The sequence below is a fragment of the Artemia sp. Qi Xiang Cuo genome, chromosome 17 (assembly GCF_049724085.1).
Source record: "Artemia sp. Qi Xiang Cuo chromosome 17, ASM4972408v1, whole genome shotgun sequence".
In the NCBI taxonomy this organism is placed as follows: domain Eukaryota; kingdom Metazoa; phylum Arthropoda; class Branchiopoda; order Anostraca; family Artemiidae; genus Artemia; species Artemia sp. Qi Xiang Cuo.
Genome location: NC_142810.1, coordinates 16,200,332 through 16,227,784, shown reverse-complemented (window position 1 = coordinate 16,227,784; position 27,453 = coordinate 16,200,332). Strand labels below are relative to the sequence as shown.

The 27,453-nt window shown below is 36.0% G+C and overlaps 2 protein-coding genes across 2 annotated transcripts in view; one reads left to right on the top strand and one right to left on the bottom strand.

Annotated features, from left to right (window-relative positions):
* The window catches only part of LOC148941953 (uncharacterized), a 152,643-nt gene extending 146,554 nt beyond the window's left edge, over positions 1-6,089 (top strand). The window contains exons 21-22 of the mRNA XM_089103466.1: positions 595-856; positions 3,347-6,089. Of these exons, the coding sequence (XP_088959592.1) occupies positions 595-856; positions 3,347-3,857 (773 nt within the window). The 3' untranslated portion in view covers positions 3,858-6,089. The remainder of the gene's footprint in view (positions 1-594; positions 857-3,346) is intronic.
* An 8,397-nt stretch (positions 6,090-14,486) lies between these two features.
* On the bottom strand, positions 14,487-22,150 carry LOC148941952 (uncharacterized). The gene is made up of 2 exons (XM_089103406.1): positions 22,086-22,150; positions 14,487-18,213 (listed from the first exon to the last, which is right to left on the bottom strand). Exons 1-2 carry the CDS (start codon positions 22,086-22,088, stop codon positions 16,225-16,227), a joined length of 1,992 nt encoding a protein of 663 aa, XP_088959532.1. The 5' UTR covers positions 22,089-22,150; the 3' UTR covers positions 14,487-16,224.
* Between the last annotated feature and the right edge of the window lie 5,303 nt (positions 22,151-27,453).

Sequence of the window (27,453 nt, the reverse complement as noted above, 5' to 3'; positions counted from 1 at the left end):
TTTTTAGGCAAAGATTTCTATTTTTCCAGGCTGCAGGAGCAAAAATTAGATTTATATTTTCGCGATGTTCAAATTGCGTGTATATTTTCTCGGTCAGATAATTAGTATCGGTCAGATAATTAGGGCTCGCAAAATTATATAAAGATGAACATAAAAAAAAATCAAATGTGTTCTTATCTGAGTTATAGAGCATTATTAATAACAATTAAAGAGGCACTTGACCAGAAATGTCAAGAAGCCCAATAGGCTTGTAAGGGATCCCCAAAAGCGAATTTAAGAATTATTAAAAAAAAATATCAAAACAATTTTTGAAAATGAAGCACGGGCTAGGAAAACTAAAAAAACACGCATCATGTAAATTAATTGAGAGATATCCATAAAAGAAACATTAGAAACTCAAATCAAGGGAATTATACGTTCTAATATCTCATGGAGGGGTTTCTCTGCAGCCCATAAAAGGCCGGCCTGTCAACCACATTACATCCATACTCTCAGGAATCATATCCATACAGTTGGAAGAATGTTATGTTTGAAAAATCTTGAACACGATATATTTGCGTTTATTTTATTCATAAATATTTTTTCATTTAATAGGACGTGACCATGGCTTAAGAGCATACAACGAATACCGTGCAGCATGCAATCTAAAAAAGGCTACAACGTTTGAGGATTTGTCCCGAGAAATAGCGCCACAACTCATTCAGAAACTCCGCCAAGTTTACGCCACAGTGGATGATATTGATCTATTCACTGGTGGCCTTTCAGAAACGGCACTTCAAGGTGGCCTTGTTGGCCCAACTTTTGCGTGCATTATTGGCAATCAATTGAGAACGTCCAGAAGATGCGATCGTTTCTGGTAAGTTTATTGATTTCTATTAATCTGTTTGTTGGGATTTATGATGTAGCTAATGTAGGATTCAGACCCTAATCTGAGTCTTGAAGCACTTCTCAGGCCCATTGTGTCCTGAATTTGATCGGTTGGAGTCTTATATTTTTGACTCGATCCGATTCCTGTGACTGAACATCGCAGAGGAGTCATTACCAAACTGGGATAATTCTAAAAATAAGTCAGTGAAGTTCAAATGATCTTCGAAGATCCATACGTTTCTAGCAAGTTTATGTATCTTTGGGTAGTAATAGTTTTACGATCTTACGTTTTTCGTTTTGCCAGGACGCTTAATATTGAGAAATCATTACTGAATTAAATAAATAATAAAAATAAATTACGGAAGATACAGAAGATCCAAATGTTTCTAGCAAGTTTTTTTCACCAGAAAATTAAAAATTCACTGCATCTTTGGCAATCTTTCACATTTTTTAGAGGAAAATTCCTTCTACCTTTGTGTCCTTATGTAGAATGACAGTTTGTCGTTGACTAGTTGATGAATTTGTGAAACTTAAAATAAATTAAAATGTTATGGTTTATTATCTTTATATTTCATATGTAAAGAAGCGTCGGGTGATTTACCCTCATCGACGTATTGCACTCCCGGGCAAAGGCAGAGAAACAAGAGATTGGACCTGTGCTGGACGGACTTTTTGTCTGCACGCAAAAAAGTTTTTTTCGCATGTAATATAACTGAGTGTTTTCTGAGTATACATGATGTATAACTGCTAAGTCTAGACTCAAAATAGATTAAATCAGTAAATATCATCACTGGTTAAATTTAATTATCACTTACACGTTATTCAAAACGCGTTTTCAAATTTTCAGCTACTATGGGCCTTACTCCGTTAATTAATCGAAATATGCCTTATTCATTACTCCGTAAGTTCCTTCTTTACTGGGTTTTGGCGGCTGCTGTGACCATGAAACTTATGGTGTAATTAATGCGGTGCTCAGACACTGGATCCAGTCTTAGAGATCGAGTGTAAAAGTTCAAAATTTGTTGAGCTAGTGATCTGCCAGATATAAGATTCCAACCAATTCTAGAGTTCCCCCAAAGCTAAGTATAGTGTCTTGGTGTCAACTGGGTTTATAATTGCGGCAGATAAATGTAAATTTATATAGAGTATAGTGGTATTTTGTGTATTCCACCCACTGAGAAAAAAAAACAGAGGTCGCTTAACATAGTAGTATTTGATGTCCGTATAATTTGAGGAATTTAATGAAACTCAAAGATGTAGGTGTTTTGAGACGCTTTACTATGTGAAATTTAAGCAGTGAATTCTGCATGTAGTCAAACGGTCAATAGTCACTATTAATGCTTCTTTATTTAATCAAATACTCAATGGTCATAAATGAACAATGATAATTTTGGTCAAGAAATAGCCAAGGGGTTTTTACTGGTCCTGGAAAGGGTCATTGCTGAAGTTCAACAAGTAAATCTTTGACTATAATAATTGAATAAAATACTTGGAAAATTCCAAAATAAGTTCCGCTGTCAGGTGATATTTTGCTGCACTGATAATAGGATTGGAAAATGTTTAGGAATCTCTGGCTCAAATATGGGCAAATGGTAATTAATTATAAAACAAAATTCAATTGGTTTTATTGATCATAGTAAAATTACCAGTAACATTTAAAGAAGATACAACCATGGATTTTATTTTTCTGCACTGGTCCAGATTATTGGGTGTTTAATGACCAATATTTCTTTAGTCAGATTTTACTGCATCTGTCATCTGACTTGAAAAATGCTCAGTATTTTACGGCTTAGCAACAGTCTAATGGTCATTAATGACCTACCAAAGACCAAATGGTCATTATTGAATGTAGTCAAATGGTCAATATAACGGAATTTATCATGTAGGATTTTCAGAAAACGCTAAAAAAGATATAGCCTACTGCTGGATTTGACTTAGAACATGCTCTAATGGGCACCAGTCATGTCATTTAGAAAATGTTCAAAGTTGTCTAGCCCAAAAACTGTCATGAATGAATTGTTGAATTGACAATGATCTAAGTCAACATTAAATTTATTAAAATTACTAATATGACCAAATTTTATAAAGTAAATATGAAAAAAAATCCAAGAGTTTATCGATGATGGACTTGGTTTTTGATGCATTGCCTATCTGTGATACAACTGTCCTATGGTCATGAGATTTTTTACTATGGTAAAACAGTCATTTTTGAGCTATTCTGATCAACAAATTTTACCAAGTTAATCACAAAAACTACGGCGAAAAAATAAAGAAAAAAGGATCCATTGCTTTCAATCTGTTTCATGGATTTTAATGTTCCGTTTTTTTTTTTTTTTTTTTTTTTTTTGCGTTTACTCATTTGCTTGAGCGTAGAAAAGAATCTTAATTGTTTGTTAGAATGAAAATAGAATGAGGCCTAAAATGATGATAATATTTGAAGGCTACTTAAAACTGTTTTTACTGATTGAAATCTTTTCAGGTATGAAAATGGAAACACCGCTGGTCGGTTCACTGAGGCACAGCTGGCTGAAATTAGAAAGGTCAACTTTGCCCGTGTTATTTGTGAGAACAGTGACACAATTTCTGAGATAACACGTTCACCATTTGACATACCTCATAATTTCCTAAATCCACGCGTGCAGTGTCGTACACTTCCAACTATGGACTTCGGTCCTTGGAGGGATTCTGCCAGATCATGTGTTGCTCAAGGAAAGGTCATCGCCTTGGGGGCATCAAGTCTTGTTTCACCATGTACATCATGCACTTGTACCAGTGAAGGAGCTCAGTGCCAATCACTTCGTGTCGACTGTCAAAGACTCTTAGCTGAAGTTGGGAGGGATGCTATCCTTGCTGATTCAGTTTGTAGAGTTCAGTGTTCTTTTGTAGTTCCAGGTGCAGCACCAGCACCGGCCACGCCTGCGTTCCGAAGTCCAGCACCACCAAGACAGCGAGGGGCTAGATTCAGAAATGTTTTTGGACTTTTTGGTTAATAGTTTTTTTCCCATGAGTCTGAACTTAGCAAAAAATGCTATCATAATACAGAAGTTCTCTATTCTCTAATTTTTGGAAATTCTCTGAATTTTTCACAAAAAAATTTGGTCTCTTCAAAGTACCCACCCCAAATTTCGTTTCAACAAAAATTAATAATTTGAATTTAGTTAAAATTTATGTATTGACCAAACTTTATTTTTTACGATTTTGGAGAACACAATTTTCGTTTGGGAAAATTCTTTGAAACCCCATAGGTTTAGGCATAGGGAAAACACTTGCTATTATTACTTACCTAAGTGTTGCTATTTGTAAATCGTAGCTAGTCTTGTATAAATTTTCTGCATTTTTATGTTTTTAACAGTTTTGTGTACATATGTAATTTGTAGTATTAATTCGAAAGGAGGTATGTTAGACACCATCAATTTTGGTAATGAACCAATTAACTGAAAGTACATTTCTGAGTATGTAACCTTTATTAGTGATTGTTTTTTTCTACAGATTTATTTTTCTGAAGCCCAAAAAATGCCAAAATACTTTCATGTTATCTATTTCCCAAAAATTCATATGGTTAGAAAAAGAGGATCCAAGCGAAAATCCTACATGATCTGAGAATCAAATAGTTTAAAATAAAGGAGACTGGCCTAACAGATAGAGTTTGATATGTTTGAAAGAGTAGTAAATGTTAGATATGTAAAACTGTAATGTCAAATAACACCTTTTAAATTGCTACTATTGTGTGGGTTGTTCAATCAAGTGCATGAAAGCTGAATCGGTGCCTTTTTAGTGCTAGGTCAATCCCAGGTGCACTCATTCTACTGTTGACTTGATCCAATTCTCCTAACCTAACCTAGCACATTTCATATTTCTGTATTAAAAAGATAAAAATATGCTATATGTCAAAAATAGGACTTGAGACTTGCACACCTGAAGAGAGCTTCAAACCTCTAAAGTGTTTCTTGAAGATCCCTGAGAAAGTATATTTTCTACTATATGGGTTAACTCTATCCTATAAAATTTTACTTTTGTGGTCCATCTTTGCTTCGAATTTTGTATTATTAAAAAAAGGCCTAAAAATTAATGAGGTTTCTTAGGGTAGTGAAAGCTTGTGAGTTTAGAAAGCTTTGGAAGCTGAGTAAAAGCTCTGCAGCTTTTGCTCTCTAACGTGAGCTCCTCATTTTCCATGGAGAAAAATTATAGCAAATAGTATACTTATGAGAGGGGACCCCAAGCTTGCTTCAGAGAGAGAGAGAAAAAAAAACCCAAGAAAACGCAAAATGCTATCTAGAGACCCAGTAAAATCCTAAAATTATAATAAGCCTTTTTGAAAAGACCAGACTTTTTTAAATTATGCTTTACATTAGACTGAAGGTAAAAATAACAATTTTAATACAAGGAACAGAGTAAATCATAATAAAAACCGTGGACAAAAATAATAATTTAAGTGTATTTATTTAAATACTTCTTTTTAGCTCGATAAACTATTAACCCGGTCCTAACTTTTCGAAAATCAACCAGAAATACTTAAAATCGAAACACGACAGCTTTTAGAAGGATTTGTATAACTTTAGAACTTCTATTCAAGACAGAAATCTAGTAATCTAAGCTTATTATGAATTTTTTAGCTATGCTAGATAAATTTTTAATTACTAATGAACTCGTTGCAATTCGTTTCAATTTTTATTCAGTTTTAGGGCGGTTTTCAGTTTTAGAATCCTTGGGTATTGCTTGCCACTAGTTTAGATCCAAAAGAATTTCAAATTGCTAAGTTAAAAGTTCAAATGCGCTAAGCTAAGTTTGTAATAAAATACAGTTTTTATTATTTGATTTTTCTTTATTTTATAACAAACAGTCATAAGCATATCTAAAATCTTATGCGTTTAAAATTATAGTAGTACCTTTATGAGGTTTTGGCTATTAATACATTTTTTAATTAATTGCTTAGTATTAGTGTGTTATATATGTATATGTTATCCTAAGTGAGAATTTTTTCGAAAAGATGAATTACTATTTTTTATAATTATTTTCAAAGAAGATAGATTTTATTTTAAAATACTTTTATATATCATATTTTCAGTTTTTTTTTAATTGATCAGGAAAATTTATTTAGTTTTAGTTTTGCAGAAAGGTATTAGCTAGCTTTATTTGTTATACTGTTGTGATATGCTTGTTATCGCTGCCATGAACAGAAAGTTATGAGAAAGCTATTATATTGTAGTTATGAAATTATATAATTTTGAAACAAAAATTGTTTTAACCTTTTTTGGTACTAAAATGAGCAGGTTTTTTCATAGGTTATAAATAATTTCTGATACCAAACTGGCTAATCATACCCTTTCATCATTGCTTGGAAAGGGTCTTTCTATTTTAGCTCTAGTGTTCGTTTTAAGATTTTGTTTTATATTATTCTTTGGATTTTTATTTGTTTATTTTTTAATAACTATTATTATTATTCTGCAGTGAAGACGGTTAAGCGGAGGTCTTGACTGAAATATTTGCATACTCGTGTTTGTTTTATTTTCACCGGCTGTTATTATCCTCGTTTCTCTCTTATTTACGATTTTTTCGTTTTTTTTCATAGGTTATAAAGCTAGACATGAAATACCCAGTATGTGTATATTGTGAGAATTTTTTGACTTTCAGAGATAATCCAGCAAAAAAAGAATAGTGTGATTAAGAACTTTAAAAGCCAAAAACCCTAATTCCAAGAACGGTCAACTTAACAATATCTACGAATAGCAAAATCTACAGCTCTCGGCCAATGCTAGTGAATGTCATTTCTTTGGCCTTAAAATTCACTATTCTCGATCTTTATTCCCTTTATGTTATTTTTGTTATGGCAGGCCAATATGGTTTACGGAATTATCTAGGTATGTACAAAAACAAAACCCGAGCAATAAGAAAAGAAAGATCCTTTTTTCGCTTTTACGAAAAACAAATAATTTCAACTGGGGAAATCTGGACTTTTGAGGATGCTATTCAGAAAGGCATAGCATCAGTGGCGGTTCTGGCCTTTCTTTTGCCCGCGGCAAAATATTGATTAGCGCTCTCCCCTGTCCCCCCAAAAATTTACTGGCCAAATTTTAACAAAAATTTCATTTATTAACAAAATTGTTTTCAATTTAATAATTAATTTATAATTTATTTTTGATTTAATTACTTTAATTATTATTAGTTAATTATTTTTATAATCAATAAGTAGTTTATTAATCATTTTTATTTTCAACTGTGCCCTCTACTTTATTAATAATTAATTTAAAAAACTTTTTTCGCAAAATAAGTTTTTCAAAGAAAAGTAAAGAACTCCATTAAACAAAAAATAAGCAAAAGTAAAATCAAATAATCTACCAAGCGTGAAACTACCACAAATCAGTATCGATAAATAAATGAAACCAAAAACGAAGAGAAATTACAATAATTAACCGAGTCAAACTGAAAACGAGCAGAAATTAACATAAGTGGGGCGCAAAACCCCTATGCCTTCACAAGGCCAGAACAAAATTTACACTTTACTGAAAAAATATAAATGTTTTTACTTTTAGAACTTTAATAAATCAAATAATATAAACATTTTGGTTACTAAATATCAGTATATGTATATTAAACTGACAATGCTTATTCATCTGTATCTTTTCAGTAAAGTACAAATTTTGCTCTGGCCTTGGGAAGGCATAGGGGTTTTGCGCCCAATTTATGTTAATTTCTGCTCGTTTTGAGTTTGACTCGGTTAATTATTGTAATTTCTGTTCGTTGAGGGTTTCATTTATTTATCGATGCTAATTTGTGGTAGTTTCACGCTTGGTAGATTATTTGATTTTATTTTTGCTAATTTCTTGTTTAATGGAGTTCTTTACTTTTCTTTGAAAAACTTGTTTTGTGGAAAAAGTTTTTTAAATAAATTTCTGTTCGTTTTATATTGACATATTCTTTTCAGGGAAAAAGAAAATAATACTTTAAATCTTTTTGTTTTTCTGCAAAATTTTGATTGGATGTGTTTTGGAAAATGGTGGGCTTGAGAGGGGCGTTAGTCGCTATCCAATCACTTTCAACTATTAAAAACGGCACTAGCCCTTTCAATTTCCCATTGAATGAGCCCTTTTGAAATTTCTACGACAAGGCTTTCAATAAAAACTTTATATGACCCAGGGCATAATTTAGAACCCTTGCCCTGAGGGCTATGGGGGAAGGGGTTGTCATTCTTAAAAACCTAATTTCCAAAATTTTCAACTACGTTGAGTAAAATGGCTATCTAAAAATTTGGATTGGAGGTATTTGGGGAAAAGGAGGGCGTGAGAGGGGGGTTAGTTGCCCTCGAATCACTTTCGACTATCAAAAAGGGTACTATACCTTTGAATTTCAAATCGAATGAGCCCTTTTTCAACTTTCTACGACAGACATTTCAATGAAAACCTTATATGCCTCCAGGGCATAACTTATAATCCTTGCCCTGAGGGTTGTGGGGGAGTGTCCTCCCCAAAAATATTTTTCTATCTGGAAATCAACTATGCTGAACAAAATTGCTATCTAAAATTTTTTATTTGATGTTTTTGGGGAAGGGGTAGGTGTGAGAGGGGGGTTAGTTGCCCTCCAATCACTTTTAACTATTAAAAGGGGTACTATCCCTTTGAATTTCAAATCAAATGAGCCCTTTTTCAAGTTTCTATGACAAATATTTCAATAAAAACCTTATATGCCTCCAGGGCATAACTTGTAATTCTTGCCCTGAGGGTTGTGGGGGAGTGTCCTCCTCAAAAATATATTTTCTATCTGGAAATCAACTACGCTGAACAGAATGGCTATCTAAAAATGTTGATTAGATGTGTTTGGGGGAATGATGGACGTAGGGTGGTGGTGGTGGTAGTTGCCCTACAATCACTTTCGATTATTAAAAAGGGCACTAGCCCTTTGAATTTCCAATCAAATGAGCTTTTTTAGAAGTTCTACGACAACACCTTCTTTTAAAACCTTATATACCCCCAGGGCATGGCTTAAAACCCTTGCCCTGAAGGTTCTGGGGGAATGTCCTCCTCAAAAACATATTTTCTATCTGGAAATCAACTACGCTGAACAAAATGGCTATCTAAAAATTTTGATTGGATGTGTTTGGGGAAATAATGGGCATGGGGAGGGGGCTAGTTGCACTCACTTTCGACTATTAAAAAGGGCGCTAGCCCTTTAAATTTCCAGTCGAATGAGTCTTTTTTGAAGTTTCTACGACAACGCTTTCTATAAAAACCTTATATGTCCCCAGGGCATAACTTAAACCCTTTCCCTGAGGGTTGTGGGGAAGTGTCCTCCTCAAAACACATTTTCTATCTGGAAATCAACTATGCTGAACAAAATGGCTATGTCGAAATATTGATTGGATGTGTTTGGGGGAATGATGGGCATGGAGGGGGGCTAGTTGCCCTCCAATAACTTTCGAATATTAAAAAGGGCCTTAGAACTCTCGATTTCCAAGTGAATGAGCCCCTTTTGAAGTCTCTACGTCGACCCCTTCCATATGAAGGGCCCTGCTCTAAAGGAAAAAAATAATAAAAGGTGCATTGTGCCAACATTGTTCTTATATGCCCTCAGGACATAACTTAAAACCCTTGCCCTGAGGGTTTTGGAGGAGTGTCCTCCTCGAAAAGATATTTTCTATCTGGAAATCAACTAAGCTGAACAAAATGGCTATCTCAAAATTTTGATTGGATGTGTTTGGGGGAATGATGGGCGGGGGTGGGGCTAGTTGCCCTCCAATCACTTTCGACTATTAAAAAGGGCACTAGCCATCCCAATTTCCAATCGAATGAGCCCTTTTCGAAGCTTCTACGACAATTCATTCGATACGAAGTGCCTTTCGAAGAAAGAAAAAAAAAACACATTGTGGTCACATCGTTCTTTACTTAGGCAGTGCTAGTGCGCTGCCTATGATAGGAAGAAACCGAAGATGATGGTGACAGCAATGTTCTTCTGTTCCAGAGACACAATTGCGATGAACCTTCCTACGTCGCTGCACTAGCCAGAAAGTTATTGTCTATTTCTGTAACGAATGTGGCCGCAGAAAAACCATTTTCGGTATTAGGACTGGAGGTGATTGTGATATTGATTAAGAAGAGAAGTGGTATTAATCCATGGAGAGTGGATACGTTGGCTTTCATTCAGAAGAACTGTTACCGCGTACTGTAATCCAAATTTACTTCTGAAGTTCAGCCGAAGTAGTTGTTTTTTCACTAGCATCAGTATTCAAAAGATGAATTCTAAACTTTGTGTTGCGGTATTCGAAGTTTTGTGTACGGTAATTTTCGAGGAATATAAACATTACTAGTTTTTATTATTAATTCTTTTATAAAAACATAGCTCTTATATATGTCAACTATTCTGCAAGGATTCTGATATGCCACAGCCATTTTGTTTTTACCAGATTTCTACTTCTCTTGATGAATAATGAAGAAGACCAGCGTCCAGCCAACGACTCGAAAAGTTTCTACCTCACGAACAGGTAGAATATCTTGTAAATAAAAATTGAGTTTGAGGAAGACATAAACCTATTCTATAAATCATATACAACAACTTTCTATATAAACCTTATATGCCCCCAGGGCATAACACAGGACATAATTTTGTCATTTCTAACAAAAATGATTATTATATTCGTAAAGAGCATAAAAAAAGGCATTGAGTGGTATATTCACTTTAGTTGTAACTCAATAATATGATTTGGTAAATATTTACCAGGTTCTCCCCATGCAAAATCTGTTAACTATGATTATACCAGATATTTTGAAGTAAGGATAGTTTTCTTGACATGTTTCCTTATGTCCAGCAGGGTTCCTAGGCTAGGCTTATAATACTGATTGGCTAATTTAAATATTTGTGTATACATACACTGTCAAATTAGCCATCCAGTGGTACCCCAGAAATTTGAACAAGAATGTGCTGCTTAGGACCACTTGTCATGGGGCTAGAATTTAAATAAAAACCTTATATAGACTCATGACGTAACTGATAATTCTTGCCCTGAAGACTGTGGGGGGATTGTTCTGCTCAAAGGCATAATTTCCTGAACTTTAAACTGCGTGGAACAAAATGAATATATCAGAATTTTGATTGAATGTGTTTTGGGAAATGGTGGGCGTGGAAGGGGTGTTAGTTGCTTTCCAAACACTTTCGACTATTAAAAAGGGCACTAGCCATTTAAATTTTCAATCGAATGAGTCCCTTTTGAAGTTTCTACGACAACGCGTTATATAAAAACCTTATTTGCCCCCTTGGCATAATTTACAACCCTTGTCCTGAGGGCTGTGGGGGGGGGGGTTGTCATCCTCAAAGACCTAATTTCCAGAACTTAAAACTACGTTGAATAAAATGGCTATCTCAAAGTTTTGATTAGATGTGTTTGGGGAAAAAGTGGGCGTGAGAGGCGGGTTAGTTGCCCTCTAATCACTTTCGACTATTTAAAAGGGCACTAGCCCTTTGAATTTAAAATCGAATGAGCCTTTTTTAAAGTTACTACGACAACGTCTTCTATAAAAAACCGTATATGCCCCAAGGGCATAACTTACAACCCTTGCCCTAAGGGCTTGCCCTAAGGGGGACTGTCCTCAAAAACATAATTTCTATGTAAAAATAAACTCTACAGAACAAAATGGCTATCTCAAAATTTTGATTGGATGTTTTTCGGGAAATGGTGGGCATGGAAGGGGGGTTAGCCAACTTCCAATCACTTTCGACTATTAAAAAGGGCACAAGCCACTCCAATTTCCAATTGAATGAGCGTTTTTCGAAGCATCTACGACAACTTCTTCGATACGAAGTGCCCTGCTCTAAAGGAAAAAATTAATAAATAATACATTGTGCCAACATCGTTCTTATATGCCCCCAGGGCATAACTTAAAACCCATGCCCTGAAGACTCTGGGGAAGTGTCCTCCTCTTTACTTAGTCCCCGTTTCTTGTCTCGTTCTCGATTGTCCCCGTTCTTTACTTAGGCAGCGTGATCGCGCTGCCTATGATTTATGCAACCACTTTCTATATAAACCTTATATGCCCCCAAGGCATAACTTAAAACCCTTGCACTGAGGGCTCTGAGGGGGTTATCATCCAAAAGACCTAATTTCCAGAACGTTCAACTACGTTGAACAAAATGGACATCTCAAAATTTTGATTGGATGTGTTTTGGAAAATAGTTTGCGTGAGAGGGGTGTTACTCGCTATCCAATCACTTGCAACTATTAAAAAAGGCACTAGCCCTTTCAGTTTCCAAATCAATGATCTCTTTTGAAGTTTCTACGACAGCGCTTTCAATAAAAACTATACGCCCCAGGGCATAACTTACAACCCTTGCACTGAGGGCTCTGAGGGAGTTATCATCCTAAAAGACCTAATTTCCAGAACTTTCAACTACGTTGAACAAAATGGAAATCTAAAAATTTTGATTCGATGTGCTTGGGCAAATGGTGGGCGTGAAAGGGGAGTTAGTCGCTATCCAATCACTTTCAACTATTAAAAAAGCCACTAGCCTTTTCAATTTCCAATTGAATGAGCCCTTTTGAAGTTTCTACGACAACGCTTTTAATAAAAACTTCATATGCCCCTAGGGCATAACTTACAACCCTTGCCCTGAGGACAGTGGGGGGAGGGTTTGTTATCCTTAAAGACCTAATTTCCAAAACTTTCAACTACGTTGAATAAAATGGCTATCTAAAAATTTTGATTGGATGTGTTTGGGGAAAAGGTGGACGTGAGAGGGGGGCTAGTTGCCCTGAAATCACTTTCGCCTATTAAAAAGGGTACTAGCCCTTTAAATTTCAATTCGAATGAGCCCTTTTTCAAGTTTCTACGACAAAGATTTCAATAAAAACCTTATATGCCCCCAGGGCATAACTTATAATCCCTGCCCTGAGGGTTGTGGGGGAGTGTCTTCCTCAAAAATATGTTTTCTAACAGGAAATCAACTACGCTGAACAAAATGGCTATCTCAAAATTTTGATTGGATGTGTTTGGGGAAATGATGGGCGTGGGGGGGGTCTAGTTGCCCTCAAATCACTTTCGACTATCAAAAAGGGCACTAGGTCTTTGAATTTCCAATCGAATGAGCCTGTTTTGAAGTTTCTACAACCACGCCTTCTATAAAAGCCTTTAATGCCCCCAGGGCGTAACTTACAACCCTTGCTCTGAGGGTTGTGGGGGAGCGTCCTCCTCAAAAACATATTTTCTACCTGGAAATCAACTACGCTGAACAAAATGGCTATCTCAAACTTTTGATTGGATGTGTTTGGGGGAATGATGGGCGTGGGGGGGGGGCTAGTTTCCTTCTAATCACTTTCGACTATTAAAAAGGGCACTACTCACTCCAATTTCCAATCGAAAGAGCCTGTTTTGAATTTTCTACGACAAGGCCTTCTGTGAAAACCTTATATGCCCCAAGAGCATAACTTACAACCCGTGGCCTGAGGGTTGTGGGGGAGTGTCCTCCTCAAAACATATTTACTATCTGAAAATAAACTATGCTGGACAAAATGGCTATCTCAAAATTTTGATTGGATGTATTTGGGGGAATGATGGATGGTGGGGGGGGGGCTAGTTTCCTCCAATCACTTTAGACTATTAAAAAGGGGTACTAGCCACTCCAAATTCCAATCGAATGAGCCTGTTTTGTAGTTTCTACGACAACGCCTTCTATAAAAACCTTATATGCCCCAAGGCTTGTTTTCTCCGATCACTTTCGACTATTAAAAAGGGCGCTAGCCACTCCAATTTCCAATCGAATGAGCCTGTTTTGAAGTTTCTACGACAACGCCTTCTATAAAAACCTTATATGCCCCCAGGGCATAACTTCAAACCCTTGCCCTGAGGTTTGTGGGGGAGTGTTCTCCTCAAAAACATATTTTCTATCTGGAAATCAACTGCGCTGAACAAAATGGCTATCTCAAAATTTTGATTGGATGTGTTTGGGGGAATGATGGTTTTTTTTTGGGGGGGGGGGCTAGTTGCCCTCCAATCACTTTCGACTATTAAAAAGGGCACTAGCCACTCCAATTTCCAATCGAATGAGCCCATTTCGGACTTATCGACAACTCCTTCGATACGAAGTGCCCGGGTATGGAGAAAAAAACACATTGTGCCCACATCGTTCTTTACTTAGGCAGCGCTAGCGCGCTGCCTATGATAATACAAATGATTAGGCGTATAACCGTTAGATTACTTATATGAAATGTTGCACCCTTAAAATTTCTACACCCGAGGCAAGTACCCCCTCTGTCTCTCCACTAAATTCATCTCTGCAGAGCATAGCAAGGTGTTAAGGGTCACAATAAATGTAATTTGAATAATTACTGTCATGATAGGTTTTAATAGGTGTAAATGAACCCTCTATTCTGGCGGGGTTGGGCAAAAAAGTTAGACAATCAATGACTAGAGAAAACAATTTTTGTAGCTTAAGTAAAATATATTTTCATTGACTAATGATTCGTGAAGCATACATAACATAGGATACATACTAACATCTATGAAATGTATAGTGTAGACGTAGACTATTACAATTTTATGTCCTTTATACAAAAATGAATACACACAATTCATCAAATAGCAATCTTTCACATGCCCGTTGTAGAAAAATTCCTACAAAAGCGGAAAAGAGGGAAGAAAAACACTTTAAGAATCTATTGACAAGATTAGTAAGCCTAGAGATTGTTGTTAACGTAAACAAAGAAAAGTATAAGCACTCATTCACAGGATATCACAAAACTACAAAATACACTGAATTATGTAATCCAGACGAATAAAAAAGTTCATTCATGGGATCAGTGTTACCAGATGTCTGGTATAAAGTAACACTGTCATAAAGTGAAAATGCTCTGAAAATGCCATTTTTCTAAAGAAAATAATTGAACGATTTTCCATAAAAAGAGAGCAATGCGACGATTTGAAAAATCCAATGCGCAACCGTCTCCCAAAAGCGCCCAAATGGCGCTAATGCGCCCCGTCTGACAATCATTGCCATGATTTCCCATGTATGCTACCTGAATTTAAAATAGACCACACTGGGAATTTACGAACTGGTGGAATTTTTCTTATATGGATATGGATGTCTGGGTACAAAATTGACGCAACTTGCAGCACCCAACCCCGAAAGACCTACATAGGTTCCTTCTCTATCCCAATCTACTCAAAGCCTCCCTCTTTACACTCTCCCAGGAAGCTCCAATTTTCATTAAGTACTTAATGCTTTATCTGGATCGGAAGCAAGATGTTTTTGCGTGGAAAGCTTTATTTTCAACATTATGGAAGGCATTTCCAAGTCTCCAGATGAAATAATCAAACCAGTATCGTCAAATTTGATATAATTCGTATTTATATGTTAGTTTAATCCACCCTTATATTTTTTATTGTATTTAAATATGGCTGGAGACTTTCTCCTCAGTTAGTCTTCCGTTGGGTTTTTTTGCAAAAAAAAATATTATTAGAATATTTGCTAATACAAGCCGTTCTGAATCGTGTTGTGAGGCTTACGTTAAGTTTGAAACACTTCCAGCGGTTGTGATTTTTAAGGGTGTTTTAAGGTATAATTAGGTCAAGGGTAAGTTGGCTTCTTTTCGAAGTGTGTTCACACATGTTAATGAGACTTATTTCCTTGGCAAAAGGTCAATGAATAAAATTTATATTAATAATATGGTCACGTTTAAGTTGGGATTTTCTTACTGATTTAGAAAATTAAGGAATCTGTTAGGTCGGGGAATTCAAAGTAGTTGCGATTTAAGTAAATCTGAAAGGCTGGTGAATTTGGATTGTTTATTTTTTTAAATATGATCTTAATTATCGAATTTATATTATGTAAGATAGATAAAATGGCTATTAAATTATGGGTATTATTATTATTCTGTAATCTAATGTTTTTTTTTTTTTTGTTTAAAGAAAAGAGATGAGTATTGAGCATTAAGCTAACGGTAACGGAGTACATAATGTTGCATTTATCTCTTTTTTAAATAGCTTCTGAGGTAAAAATAATCTTTTTTTCTCATTTTACCGATTTACTAAACTGTTCCTCATCCAAAGCCATATCCATGGGGGGGGGGGGCTTGGTCCGAAATATTTGTCCGGTTCGTAAAAACGTAACAAAAATGAATAAAAACAAATTTCTGGTATGTTTTTTAAATTTTTGTACCCCCCCCCCTCCTCTAAGAAAATCCTGGATAGGTTCTTGGCCTCATCCATATCGCACTCTGACATTTGGAGGGGATGTGGTTGTGGTAAGTATTTTGCTAGTAAAGGATATTCATTAGAAAAAAGAGAAATGCCTAGCTGTTAAGGGACAAAGTGGACCCGAATTTTTTTTTTCAATTTCATATTTTGTACCATATATACCGAGTTAACTGAGGTAATATATCTAACCCTGGGGCCCTACTGAAGACCATGATTCACATGTTTCCAATCTAGTAACTTTTGAAACCATAAATGTTTCCAGCTCATCTTGAAGATCTTCAAATATTGGAAATTTCCTATACAAAGAAGAATTACGGAATGTAACTCCAAATATCTTAAACAAATAATAATGTATATAAGGCTTTAGCCCAATTTTGAATGTCTTATCTGGATTGAAAATAAGATCTTTTCGTGTAGAGGGCTTTAAACTCAAATCTACGGAAGGCACTTCTAGATCATCAAAAATACAAAGCTGTTGAGTGACAAAGCTGATGCCGAAATTATTTAACCACTTTCCAAAATCCTCAGCGATAAAAATTAGCTGAATATTTTTCTTTGTCAAAAGGTATTTAGCATCTTTTAATAATATAGACGTATCACGAACCGATAGACCAACCAAAACAGCCATTAGAACTATTCCAAGTAGAAATATTACCATAAGAAATAAGAGTTGAGACATCATATCCTCTAAAAGTTTATATTCATCACTGTAACCGTATTCTCCTGAGATCATAGCTAAACTGATAACTGTATTCGCAATAAACCCCAATGATTGCTTTTGCAACAGCGAAAGGGCTAAAATGAAGCCAAACAAAAATGGGGAGAATACACAGAATAATCTTAAAAATGAACGAGAAACTTTTTGAAAAACCATTATATATCGGCCGGGTATTGAAAATACCTTTAGCTTACTGACACATATGAACCAAACTCCAAATAGGACAAAACTCTTTTCAGATTCTGTGCTGGAATCCCAGATTATTTTAAAAACCCATACAAAAAGTGAAATTTTGTAAATACATGACAAAGGGCTTGTTCCGTATGTATGTACTGGTTCTTTTTTAGTTAAACCCAATGCGGTCTTGTCAATTAAATTTTTTTCAACATCGTTACATTCCCTGATTTTTGGCTTTGCGAGGAACTGAAAGTGAGAAAGTGAATAGAAAATTAAAAGAAAGAATGATGAAAGAAAGCAAGGTATAATAAATATTGTAGTTAGAGTAGCAAAAATTGTGTTTCTGTTAAAACAGAAACTGGTAAAGGATCCCAAAAAAGCTAAATAGAATAGCAAATTTAAGATGCAGTAGCCACGTAGCCTTTGCAATTTCAATTCAACAAATGTTTGACACATGGGATGGAACAAAATTTCTTTATCATACTTTTTGTCCAAATTTTGCACTTCTGAGATAACGTAACTCTCGGGAAGTTTGTCATAACTCACTATAGATCCAAAGTCAATTTTCAAACTCGTAGCTTTGACTCTATGTGGCTGCCGCCATGTCACAAACTCAATTGATCGATCGAGCCTCTTAACAACGCTTTCCTTTGAAGTACCTAGTTTTAAACAATAGCTCAGTGAAGTTTCATCTCCATTATTTAAAACTGACAAACAGGAACCTTTTTCAATAAGAAAATCCACTGCTCTTCTATGTCTATGCAATGCTGCTAAATGTAAAGCAGTGTTGCCGTCTACGTCCGGTTTATCTAAGAATGTCTCAATTGGCTGATTCTTAAATCTTGATGCCCATGCTTCAAGGATTACTGAAAGGGTAGTTACATGACCGCCAGCTGCTGCTGAATGCAGAAGTGTTCTATGTTTTTGGGCTTTTGGAAATTCAGTTGACAAATTCTTCATCATTTGTAGCATCAATTTTAGCACAACACAATCTCCTTCGAATGCAGCTTTATCTAGTGGTGAGTAGCCACTAAGGTCCGTCGTAGTTAGCATTTTAATCTTTTCGTATTTTGGTAGTGCTCCCATGAGAGCCCAAAAGGTTTTAGTTTTAACTGAGGATGATTGTTTACTCCGTACAAGACAGTGAAGAGCGTTGGCTCCATACTGGTTTGTTTCTGACACAATTTCAAACTCACTTTGTTCTTTTGCAATTTTGACAATGCTGTCAATTCCTTTTGTATCTCCATAGTAAGCCAAATCGTATATTTTCCTTCCAGGCTGAAACAAAAATGGCATAAAAGGAAAATAAAAAAGGAACTGAAAACGGTATGATACTTTGTATTACTTTGAATATTTTATTTCATTATTCATTGAAACAATTAATAAAATAAAATCACAGTAACTAAATTTATTCAAATGTTAGCTCTTTTCTGTTTCCATCAATAAGCAAAGCTTGGATTTCCAAGGGTTGTTAGGCACATTTATAGGAGATGCAGTTTTTTTTCAAGTTTTTATCGGGAGATCATTTTTATCTTACCAAGACAGATTTATCATTCACATAAAGGGTGATGAAGAAAATCTGGTGCCTCCTTGGATTTTATTTTATTAATGTTTTGAGTCGGGAAAAGGGGGGGGGGGTAATTAATTTTGAACGTACGCCCCAACCCTCGGAACGGCTCTGAAAAAAAAAACCGCTTGTTTTGCTTTCTCCTACGTTTTGAAGTGCAAGAAAAGAGAGTTAAACAACAGTTTAGGTTAGGCTAAAAAGTAAACCAAACAGTCAAATGTTAGATAGTATTGATGATTTTTCGTTTCGAAGATAACGCCAGTTTTAACTCTTATAAGTTTCAGTCATTTATCATCAGATACCATACGCCAGAATCAACCAAGGGCTTACAACATGAAAAAAACATGAATAATTACTGCTCGTTTTAAGTTTTAATGTTCCTCCTTGCATTCAGTTGAAAAGCTTATTTTCCTTATTTAATTTCTGACCGTTTTCCAAATCATCCCAGGAAATCTCCTCCCCCCGTGTAAAATTCCTACCAGAACGTCCCTCGTGTGAAATTCTCCCCGTAAAAAATCTTCCCCCTCAAAATAACCTCCCCTAAAAAATTTTGGACCCTCTTTCAATCTTCGTTCGACATAAACACCCCTGAAAAAAAAAGAAATACAACAACAAATAAACACGCACCCGTGATCTTTTTTCTGGAAAAAAAATACAAAAATACATGTATTTCTGCCAAAAAAATACAATAGCAACATAGATGAAAAGGTGACGTTGGGTAATGAAAAGATTGATCAGGTGGGCAGCTTCACTTACCTTGGTAGTATTATTAGTAAAGATGGTGGGAGCAGTGAAGATGTTAAAAATAGAAAACCCAAGGCTCAGGGTGTTTTTTCACAGTTACAAAAAGTCTGGAAGAATAGTAATATAAGTCTGCAAACCAAGATTAGAAGATTAGAAGCTACAGTGATGACAGTGGTCAAATATGGCTCTGAAGCATGGACGCTCCGAAAAGCGGATGAAGATTTGCTAGATGTTTTCCAGAGAAATTGCTTAAGGATTGTTCTGGGTACCCGCCTGACTGACCGTATTTCAAAAATAGGCTATACGACAAATGTGGTTCAATACCGCTCTCTAGGTCTATAATGAAAGAAAGGTCGAGGTGGTTAGGGCATGTTGTGCGGATGAAGGATGACAGATTGCCGAAGATTGTTCTTTTCGGCCAACCATCAAGGGCGAAACGGAAAGCAGGTCGCCCCCGTTATTCGCTAGAATAACGACTCAAGATAGTACTTTTTCACTGCTTGGGGATTGATTAGCATATCTAATTATAAGCTAATGGTTTACAAGAATTTGGACGTCCACCCCGAAATCCCTTCCCCAGGCAGTTTGCCGTGCTAAAATTGCTGTTTCCCAATAGTTTGGAAGTGCGTCAACGAAAATCTGTTTGGATGGCAGATGAATAACAAGTTTTTCAGTCGGAATGCCAATTTGCCTTTTGCTCCGTATTCGATACAATAGGAACGTAAGGCTTTCTGGGACAAACAATAAGAAGGTATACAAAAAGAGTCCTTTTTTCTGCATTTGCTGCTTCCAAGGAAAAACAATAAGAACACTGGTATGTCAGAATTACAAAAGTAGGTCACCTACTTTTGTAGGTGAATTTTTATTTGCAAAAAATAAAACCTCTCCTCTCCCAAGTAGCCTAAGCTCCTAGCAACCCAAAATGATTCAGCTTATATCGAATTTATGGACAGTCAACTTATTATATTTGGACAAAAGGAATAAGCTCTCCATTGAGTCTGATTCTCTGATTTGAAATTTTGAAAATGAGTCTGAGGATGAAATATCTTCTCAAGTAATTTTGGCGGACACTGGTAGAGCGCATTATGGTGATTTATGTAAAACTCTAGAGAATAATAGTCTCTGTATTAGAGATGATGACACGACAAAAAAATTCAGCCAAATAGAAAAACTTCTACCCAGAAAATAGATACTAAGGAGCTACAAAATTCACCATATAGAGATGGTGCTATCAATCAAAGTGGGATGTAAGAAAACATAATACACCCACCACTAGGAAGCAAAAAGCCCTTTATATTTCTGCTGCATTACGGATAAATAGAGCAATTATAAACCTGAAATTTAAACAGCAGAATCAATGCTTCAAATTGGCAAGTTTGTCTGCCAGTGACGGAGTTTTGAGAGGAAGTGCCTGTAAAGATAAACTTTAAGCTAAAAAAAAAAAAAAAAAAAAAAAAAAAAATAGAGATTTAAAGGAAGAGGGAGGGGGATCTCCTATAATTCTGTTCGATGAGTTTTAAGGAAATGCCGTATTCAAGTTAAATATATTAAATTACGGAAGACTAAAACTCACGGTTGGGAATAAATCTTCTATTTTATGATAAATTTGAACAAAAAATTGTGCCCTAGTCACGTACTTTCCACCTTAAACGTTCATGCTTTTTTTTATTAATTTTTTTATATACTTTCTTATATTGCTTCTTAAATTCAAAGACAAGCATTATGCCTACTTTTTTTCAACTCATAAATCCTAGTTATCTGATCTTCCGTGGAAAAAGTAGCACCTGATTTTTTATGTCTACTGTTTTAAACCAAGATCAAGGGAAGGGGAGTTGAAGGAGTATTAAATGTAGTATTCACCAAAAGGTAGAATTAACACATGTTACGTATGTAGTAAAATACTTGCTCACTATTCAACTTTATACAGACATATGAACAGGCCAGTATTATCCAATAGGTCCACTAGGCCTGGGACTAGGGGCGCACAATGCCAGGGGGCGCAAAAATTATCACTGAATGTTTTTTTCTTAACAAACTCTGGACTGCTGTAATTTATCGTCAAAATGCCAGGTGCACTCCGCCGCCGTGCTGCCTTTTCACAGAAAAGTGATTTCAAAACAACTAAGGAATTCGGTGGCCCTTATAAACTGTCTGATGTCTCCCAAGAATGGCAGCTGAGAGTTCGGTATCACCTCTCTCTTTCATTACTTTTGGCTAATCAGTTGCATTCTGTTCATTGCTTTCACTATCCCCGAGTTTTCAGGGATTTCTCCGAAAATCTCGAAAAAACGAATCGGCAAAACGCTTGGGCCTAGAAGCGTCAAAGCTTTAAATCCGGCCCTGCATATTAAGCGTTATACAGCTAGCGAAATGAACGTGAACGGCCAACAAGAATAAACATTAGCCAATATTTTACCCAGAAAATGAACATATCAGCATGCTTTTGCAAGAGTGTACTAGTGGTCTTTTGTGTATAATTGTGTAACAATATATTTTTCGTTGGCACTTTTCTCATATTTCTAGAATATACCTAGATTATCGCGCTCATTTTATGGGAGCGAAAGAGGATCGACGTACTGTCCGTGCTGATTAAACCTGCCAGTTGCTGCGATGTCAGCGCATATTTCTGAGGATGAGTGCTCAAGACCTTTTTGTGTATTTTCATTGAAAATCATTCTTTTGGTATTGTCATTGAAAAAGTGGGAAGAAACAACAAAAAGCCTTCTCCTAGAACTCGAAAAAGCCCTTCCCCCACGCATTTTTGTGACTTAAATAAGTTAGAGCCTTAAACAAATGATATCTGTAATATAGCACATTGGTTTATACATTAAGCTCCTACCATGTCTCTCCTTTACTTATCCCTGCAAAATATATCTATTCAAGATGGAAGAAACTACTTAAATATGACAGTGATTATATTTAAATAATAGTGGTATTCTAAATTAGATAATGATAAGATGTGGACGCTTAGATAAGCTTTGACGTCAAGTTAATAAAAATTACGAATTTAGAGGTAAAAGTCCGTTTTAGTTAATCTGCTTTTAAATCCTTATTGCAATAATGTGTTGACGAATGTAATGGACAAATAATTGAAATACAAGCAAACTCCAAATTACAAGGATCACCGTGCACATTTTTAGAAGAAGGGTTTCTCCAATTGAATGTTCCTACCTCACAGCGTCTTAATTAAGAGTTCCATCTTCTTCTTTTAAAGTCCTGGGTTAATTTTGTCCAGGGTTGCATATTGGAGTGAAAGAGGGGACAACCGAGCCCATAGCTTTCTGTCCCTAACCTGTATTTTTAAACATATCTTTTCTGAGTATTTTTCATTGAACAATCCCTTTCTATGGATTCTCGTTCAAGACAATTTGAAATACTATCAAATTACCCTCTCTCCCTATTTTTTTTTTAAACAGGCACCCCTGATTTTGTTTAGTTTGGTTCAAATTTTAATTTGGCTCATTAAATGGTCCAAGCAAACGACGCAGATCCTAACTGACCAAATATAACCTTTTTCTTTGTTAACTACTACTACTAACAATTCACCACAGCACCAAGCCGCCTGAGGCCAACACAGCTACGCACGCTCCTCCTCCATCCCAATCTATTCAAAGCCTCCCTTTTTACGCCCGTCCATGAACTTGCCATTTCCTTTAAATCTTTCTTTATGACGTCCTCCCACCCCTGACGGGGACGACCTGCTTTCCGTTTAGCCCTGGACGGTTGGCCGAAAAGAACTATTTTCGGCGATCTGTCATCCTTCATCCGCACAACGTGTCCTCGCCACCTCAACCTTTCTTTCATTATAGCCCTAGAGAGCAGTATTGAGCCACATTTTTCCTATAAGCTATTGTTTGAAATACGGTCAGTCAGACTGGTACCCAGAACAATCCGTAAGCAATTTCTCTGGAACACATCTAGCAAATCTTCATCCGCTTTTCGGAGCGCCCTTGCTTCAGAACCATATTTGACTACTGTCATCACTGTAGCTTCTAATATTCTAATCTTGGTTTGCAGACTTATCTTGCTATTCTTCCAAACTCTTTTTAACTGTGAAAAAACACCCTGAGCCTTGGCTATTCTACTTTTAACATCTTCACTGCTCCAACCATCTTTACTAATAATACTATCAAGGTAGGTGAAGCTGTCCACCTGATCAATCTTTTCATTACCCAATTTCACCTTTTCATCTTCACTTATTCCTAGCCTTATTCTAGCACTTATTCCTAGTCTTTTTAACATTAATTTCCAAACCTACTCTAGCACCCTGAACTCACAAAACCTCTAAAACTTTATTCATTTTGCTCACTCTTTTATTTAGGATGCTTAAATCATCAGCATAATCTAAGTCCAGGAGACTTCATCCTCCTTATTTATGTGTGTGGTTTCCCATTGCTTTTCCTAAGCTCCTTAAGACTAAGTCCATCTAAATGTTCCATATAAAGTGAGATAGAACACAACCCTCCTTAACTCCTGATTCAATACAAAACCAGCTGCTAACCTCATTTCCTACCTTAACCGTAGCAATGTTATTCTCGTACATAGCACTAATCACTTTAATGTTTTTGTCTGGTGTACCATACAAGGATAAAACCTTTACTAAAGCTCTCCTATCAACAGAATTGAACGCTTGCTCATAATCTATAAAACTGAGGACCAAAGGTGTTTGAAAACTCGGGCACTTCTCAATTATTAACCTAAGAGTGAAAATTTGGTCGACACATCCTCTACCTTTTCTAAAACCGCAATATTCTTCTCTTCAAACTTTGTCTACGGCATCTCTCAGTCTAAACAGTATCATATTACTAAGTAATTTACTACCTACAGAGACCAGACTAATCCCTCGGTAATTACCACACTCACTTTTATCACCTTTCTTATAAAGTGGTTTAATTATGGTTTTCCTAAAATCGTTAGGTACTTCCCTTTTTAAAAAATCATATTCATAATCTTCAGTAACTTATTTCTAACCTCAGAACCACCATATTTAAGAAACTCATTTACCACCCTATCAGCACTTGGAGCCTTTTTATTTTTTAGTCCTTTTAGTACTGTTGCTAATTTCTCCTCCGAAAACAAATCTTCCTTCACATCCAATGTATAACAAACTTTTTCATTTTCCTCTATATCTCTTCCTGTAAGTCTCTCTCGGTTAAGCGACTTCTCAAAATGTTCGGCCAGTCTCTCTTTAGTTTTTCCTTATCGGTATTTGGGTCCCCTTTACTATCTGTAACTGGGCCAAGTCCACAGTGACTACTCCCTCTCAATTTGTTAACATATCAGCACAATATTTTACTATTATGCCTTCTAGCTGTTTTATGCCGTCTATATATTTTACTATTATGCAGTCTTCGGTTTACAATAACATAATCAATAAGGTTTGCATCTTCCAGATCCTCGACAATTTTATCCATGGCCTCTACCTCACACCTCCTTAGTTCATATTTTAATGCTTTCTCCACTTTCTTTACATTCCTTTTGTTTTCATATGATCTATCACTAAGGTAATTCTTGTACAAGTCCTTTCTCCTTTCAATCAAACATAAAGCTTTTTCACTAGTATTCTTAGCTGCAGTTCAAGCTTTCTTCCCTAAGACACCTTCAGCAACTTCACAAATTATTTTTCTAAAATTATTCCAACCATCTTCCACATTATCAAAATTTAAACTCTCAAGTTTCGTATTCAGCTGTTCCTGGAAAGTTTCTCCCAAATTCTTATCGTGGAGTCTGCCAACATCATAACTTCCCGGGAGGTAGTTACCCTTCCGATATTTCAGCTTTAAATTAACCCTTGACACTACTAGATGGTGATCTTTACTTTTAAGATCAATAACGGCACTCCTATATACCCTAGTATCTTGTATTGATCCTGCCAGTCTTCGGTTTACAACAACATAATCAATAAGATTTGCTGTCTTACGATCACGTGAATACCATGTTAATTTATGAGTCATTTTATGACCAAACACCGTATTGGTTATAACTAGATTGTTATACCTACAAAATTGCAAATATCTGTATTCATTACTGTTTTCTTTTCCTACACCAAATTTACCTAGGCTAGGGTACCATCTATCCCTATTTTTACCAACCTGGGCGTTAAAATCTCCAAGTAAAAACATCATATTTCTACCTGGGACCCTGTCTATTTGATCCTGTAGCTGTAAGTAAAATTCATCTGAGTCACTAGGATCTCCATCAGTCGGTTCTACAGGGGCATATATTACTGTAACTGATACTCTGAACTTTTTAGTCATAAAATGAGCAATTAGTATTCTATTATTAATACCTTCCCAGCCTAAACAAGACTTAGCAGCTTCCTTATTCATCATGAGCCCTACTCCCTGTCTATGTACCCCATCCTTCCTGCCTGAGTAAACCAATCCTATATCACCTAATTTTATACTTCCCACCCCTGGGATATGAGTTACTGAAACTCCTAATAAATCCAGTTCGAATCGTCTGAATTCGTCAGTCAAAATTTCGTTATAATAATAATTTTTTAACGTCGTAACATTCCAAATTCCAATTTTCATGTTTTTTAAATAATTGAAATTATTTTGGCCTCAGGAAAAGCAAAAATCTCGAATAACAGTGCGGGACGGGGGTCACATATTTTCTCAAGTCTACACCGAAGTGTTTAAGCCGGCTTAGAACTGGACAGCAAGAAGTCCCTGGGACCTCCATGAATGGGGACTTTTTGCAATCCTGGGCCAATCTTGGTCACAATATGGTTCTCAGCACTTGGCGATGCTCTTCTATCAACAGGAGTCTAAATCCTGCACAGAAAATCTCAAGCCTTTTACTTTCGACTCATTACATATTCATGCCTACAAATATTATGCTACTATGGGGAGGCATCCCATAATAGATAAATTAGCTAGGGAGAGGTTTTTCAGCCCGAAAACACCCGTCAAAACATATCAAGCCCAGAAGAATTAGTCAGAATCCCGTGCGAATGCTGTGTTGTTTACTAGGCTATAATTTTCTTGAGGGGCGCCACTCCTCTTTTCTTTGTTACGGTCAGTCAATTCAGTTTTGGATCTTTTATTCTTCAAGTATTTTGAATTTTCAACTAAATAAACAAGAGACTTAACTCCGATGGAATCAAATTAATAATTCTTAATTATCGTGTATAGTTTAAGGGGCAATTTGGGCTAATTCCAGATGAAGAATATTACCACTTAATTGTGTCAAAATTTCAGAATGTTTTATTTTGTTGGGATTGGATGACACATTTGAGCTGAATCGAACTTAGCCTACTATTTTTCATGCAAACACCTTATTTTGGGCCCCATGGGTAACTGGTAGACCTTAGCAGAAATGCAAACATATTTTAACAGTTTCAATTAAAATTTTAGATCATATTTAGTCCTCCATGATTACAGGCTTCTATACTGTCCTTTCCTTTATACCAGTTCCCCCTGGAACAACAGTCCCGAGAATCGTTCAAATCGATTATTGAATTTTTTTAAAAGGGGAATCGAGAGTTTCAAATACTTTATTTATGAGTTGGACAAGAATACAAACTTTACGTTTACTCCTCCCGACTTTTTGGCCCAAGGTCATCATGATTGAATATTAAGGACGATTTAAAATTCAAGATAGTCACTCCAGTTAGAAAGCTGAAATCCAGTTACAAAAATCATTCTAAGAAAGTTGAAATTATTCCAGTCAGAGGCAACGCTATAGCGTTGCCTATAGTAAAGGCCATACGGTTCCAGTGTTTTATTATTTATTTTTTTTCCCAGAGGAACTTCATATGGAAGGGGTCGTTGTAGAAACTTCAAAGGGGGCTCATTCGATTGGAAATTCAAAGGGCTAGTGCCCTTTTTGATAGTCAAAAGTGATTGGAGGGCGACTAGCGCCCCCCCCCCCGAGCCCATCATTCCCCCAAACGCATACAATCAAAATTTTGAGATAGCCATTTTGTTCAGTGTAGTTGATTTCCAGATAGAAAATATGTTTTTGAGGAGGAGACTCCCCCAAAACCCTCAGGGCAAGGGTTTTAAGTTATGTCTTGGGGGCATATAAGGTTTTTATAGGTGTTGTCATAGAAACTTCAAAAAAGGCTCATTCGATTGGAAATTCAAAGGGCTAGTGCCCTTTTTAATAGTCGAAAGTGATTGGAGGGAAACTAGCCCCCCCCCACGCCCATCATTCCCCCAAACATGTCCAATCTAATTTTTGAGATAGCCATTTTGTTC